General features: G+C 35.5%; 1 protein-coding gene across 1 annotated transcript; it reads right to left on the bottom strand.

Moving 5' to 3' along the window:
• Nucleotides 1–344: 344 nt before the first annotated feature.
• Nucleotides 345–2,758, bottom strand: LOC108487874 (probable pectinesterase/pectinesterase inhibitor 21). Its single transcript, XM_017792214.2, has 2 exons — nt 1,497–2,758; nt 345–1,404 (listed from the first exon to the last, which is right to left on the bottom strand). Exons 1-2 carry the CDS (start codon nt 2,479–2,481, stop codon nt 704–706), a joined length of 1,686 nt encoding a protein of 561 aa, XP_017647703.2. The 5' UTR covers nt 2,482–2,758; the 3' UTR covers nt 345–703.
• Between the last annotated feature and the right edge of the window lie 1,834 nt (nt 2,759–4,592).

Genomic DNA, 4,592 nt, shown 5'->3' on the forward strand with positions numbered 1-4,592 from the left:
CTAATTAGTTTTTATTTAGATAAATATTTATTTAAGTACAAAAAAGAAAAGAAAGAATAGATACACGGTTGTTGCAATGTTACATATAATTTTTTATTTGATTCAATTTTCAGAAATCATTAACAACATTATTAAATTAGCACCATTTTAGGTCTGATATATTACATCCACAAACTATTATATTAATTCAATATAAAAATAAATAAATATATTCATTTACTTAAATGTGTACAATTAAATAAAATCAAGATTTTTCTATACGTAAGAACAATAATTTAAATTTTATGTATATATTACATCAAATTGATTATAATTTAAACATGAAATTACAAATTAAAACAAAGTTAATATATAAATTTAATATTTATTCCATAATCAAGATATCCTAACATAATAATGAAGTTATATATAATATCGTGGCATCTGGGTACATATCTTACACTTGTAATTCCTTTATTTCTTCGCTAAAACTTATATGATAAAAATTAAATATACTAAACAGGTGACAGTTAAATTGTAATTTGTATGATGAGTTACAGACATTACTTTCACTGATAATTTTTGAAAGATGCAGCGAAAGCTTTATTTTTCAAAATAAATCAATATAAAAGTGCGGATGCCTGTGACTCCAAAAGAAACTTACAGGTTGGCATGAAGTAAATTTCCCTAAGTATAAGATAAAAGGTCATATGTTTGATAGTATCTACAATCCAGGCATCATGCCAGGAGTGTAGGGCACCCCAGACCTGGAGATCCATTCATCAACGTGTAAGAAATCGTGAGGTGTGTACAACTTGGCATGTTCTTCGTTGAAAGTCTTGAGACCTCTCCATTTAACTCTCTTGGACGTGTCTGCACCAGGTCCCCTGTTGTTAAACTCCGAATACACCAAAGTGTCAAGAGCGAAGCTGCCGTTCCACGGCAACCAGCCCTCGGGGGCAATGATGTCGTCGATATGAGATTGCATGATGATGGTCCTGGAGAACTCCTTCCATGGCCGACCAAGGTACGCCTTGTTCTTGTTTTTCACTGACATGTATTTTGGCTCACCAGTGAAGGTGCAGTTGTGGATGATCATGCCGGTGACCTCACGACGTTCGGACCTTCCTTGAGCAGTGACGATGCATTTTTGGTTAGACATCGGCTTCCTCACGATGATTCTGCAGTTTTGTAAGACCGCAGCCGAGTCGCCGAAGATGAAGTCAATGGTTCCACTTATGATGCATTCCCTATAGAACTGGCGATGGCTGTGGACGTACAGGGTGTCTTGGTAGCCAGCAATCTTGCAGTGGTAGAAGATGGATTGATCGCTTTGGACTCGAAGTGCGACGGCTTGGTGCTTCTTGGCTCCAGCAGTGTTGCGGATTCCAATGTTCTTGGCCATGAATTTTTCACCAATAACAGCTGCAAGCAAGGGTTCAAAAGCAAATCGAAGAAAATGAAAGTCTGAGCAAAATAGGAATAGGATATCAAAGTGTTATACATAGAGTACTTGCCAACTGTTGCAGTCCTGAAGGTGTTAACTCCATCAACGTAGTTCAATTTACCAGTGATGATGGTTTTTTCTGGGCCATCTCCGATGAACACGACGTTTTTCATCTCCTTGGTGACGATAACTTGCTCTTTATAGACGCCCTTTTTAATGTAAATAACAAATGGAGTGGTACCACGCTTAGGGATTTCTTTCAATGCATCGTTGATGGTTCCATATTTGCCACTCTTATCCTTGGCAACAACAACATTCGGTTTAAGGTCGAATTTTGAACTATTTTCAAGGAGGTTCCGTTGGGTTGAGCTGACCCATGAAGGGAATCCACCTTGATCATGAGACAAGAGCCTGCGTACGACGCCTTGAGTGGCACCTGAAAGGTGGAGTTTCTTGATAGATAAATCCAACTCAGAAACCATGGCCAAAGCATTGCTACTAAGCTCCTGAGCAGTCTTCAAAAGTGCCCTCATTTTTTCCCCGCTTTCACCTCTTGTTTTAATGAATCCATCCAAGCAAGTTTGCTGGTATGTGATGGAACCAGCCAGCCAAATCTTGAGGTTTTCCACGTATTCCTCGTATTTGTCCACATCGAATTCCCCCATTTGCTTGAAAGAGTTGTTAAGATCATCAATGGCGTACCCCATGAGCTCATGGCAATTCTCAAGAGCCTGCTTAGCCCTTGGGCGGCCCTTCACCAACTCCTTCAAGGTCGTAGAGTTGGCGATTACCGTTTCAATCTCGGTCATGGCAGCTTGGAAACCCATCCTAATAAGCTCCTTGGGATCAGTGGTGTTGGCATTTGAGAGACTATTTTCACATGATTGTTGGTAATCAGTGGGTTGGCAAAGCTCTTTGATTGCCTTGCTCGCACTCTTTACTTCGCCCGAATCACCATCGCTCTTCCCACTTTGGGTGACACCAACCGTCACCGCTACCACCACCGCAACCAGCAGAACGGAACAAATACTGATAACTGCAATGTTGTTCGCCATGCTCAAGCAGATAATCTCACGCTGGCTACTATTAAAAAAGAAAAAGAAAAAGAAGAAAAACCCTTTACGTAAACCAAGATTTACGTAAATGAAAAAACTTAAACCGAGCGGCTGGGGCACTTTTTGGGGTTGCCCCTTGGGCTCTAGTTTTGAAGAACCTCTCCTCCAATGGAGATTTTATACAAAAGGAGGAAATGAAGGGAAGTTTTGAACATGAACCATTAAGTAAATAGCTAATTTCTGTTAAGAAACTGAAGGATGGAGAGAGGTTGTATTATAATTATATTATCTTCTAAAAAGTTATGGTGTGTTACCTTCTTTCCTACTAAAATCTAGGGCTTCGTTAGGAATATGGTGACCATTGTCTGAAATAGTTCGTGAGGGTTATGTTTGCATCCAATTTTAAGCCTTTTGCTAAAGGATCTAAAACTCGGTTTAACGCTTACTAAATGGACCTATAACCGACTTCTAATATTAGTATCTTCTTTTTAACTTCTTTTCTTTCTTTAAACCGCATTAATTAAACTAGAAATTATAATACAGTTATGTTTAAAAATAATATAAAATAATAATACATAATATTAAAACTAATAATACAATTCATAAAGAAATTTTCAGACCAATTACAAACCATAATGTATTAAGATAATGTTACTATGGGTCAAACCAAAATTACCATGAATGAAAATAATACCATTACATACTAAGCCAAAACTATTTTTCTAATTAAAAATAATAATCATTTAATATTAATAATGAGTTATTTTATTATTAGTTTATCACAATAAAATAGTTATTTTATTTTTAATTAATGATAATATAAATTTTATTATTTATTTCTTCACTAATTAGTAAAAATAATTTTGGGACGATACGCGATATCATCATTTCTACACATCAATAATTTATTTTATTGCTTGGGGAAGAATAATAGTGTTTCATTGTTACAAATATGGATTATTGAAAACAAAAAACACATGTATTAAGATATTTCCTTTTGAACTCCACATTATTCTATTATTTATCTGATACGACATGAATAGTTAAAAGAAATTCCTCGAAAAGAACATAGATTATGAGAGTGAATGGCCAATCATGAATAACTTAACAAGAGCAATCGCTTTATGGATATGTTTACTTCGGAATAAAACAATTAAAATTAGGCTTAGTTAATTGGAATGTAATAATTTTGACTTGACCCATAGTAACTTTCGCTTGACATGTATTATTCGTCTAAAAATTTCTTCTACAAACACTAATAAAATATGTACGGAATTAAAATAAAAATATAGTTTTAATTGTGAGTAAAGGAAATTTAAATAGCTAAATACATCGGATTAAAAATATTAAATGCTCATGGCATTGTTATTTTTGTTAAGTTGATATCGAATTGACTTGTGATACTAACTCAATCAATAAAATTATCAATATCTACAACCAACGTGGGAGAAACAATTTGTGTAGTAACATTGAAATGTGTACAATCAATGAGCTATCATGCATTTATTAGAAACAATCAAAACAATAAAGCAACAACTTAGGAGACTCCACCCATTAAAATGTGACACACCTCACGAAGCAAGAAAAGAAGCAGAAAGAACCAAACAAATAAATAAAAGAAAATAAACAAAAGCCAGAAACAGCTGTAGAAACCCTTCATCTTCCACAGCTGCAAACACATGACCAGAAATGCTAATGCCGTATGAATTTTCTATCGATCGACAATCATGGTTGAAGTTGTACCAAGAACTGCTAGTAAGGAATTAGATCTAGCAAGAATCTATTGTGCCCATAACTCTCCAACAAAATTAAACCCTCCTCCACCTATCTCTGTCCACCACTGCCAGAACTGAAGATGGTCCTTCCTCCACCTAACAAACATCCCTCTTCCTGAGAAAACCTTCACAGGCCATCAGGTGAGCCACCATAATGCCTCCTCTTTTACTATGTTCTGTGGATTACGTTGCTTAGGGATGAGAACAATATTGGTTTCATTAATTTCAATAAGGGATGCACCATCATAAAGTACATGTAAACAAAAATCGCATACATCCTTACTCACTATATGCCAAAATTTCTAATAAAACAAAGCAAGCATATCATCACTACCT

This window comes from Gossypium arboreum, chromosome 10 (assembly GCF_025698485.1).
Source record: "Gossypium arboreum isolate Shixiya-1 chromosome 10, ASM2569848v2, whole genome shotgun sequence".
In the NCBI taxonomy this organism is placed as follows: Eukaryota; Viridiplantae; Streptophyta; class Magnoliopsida; order Malvales; family Malvaceae; genus Gossypium; species Gossypium arboreum.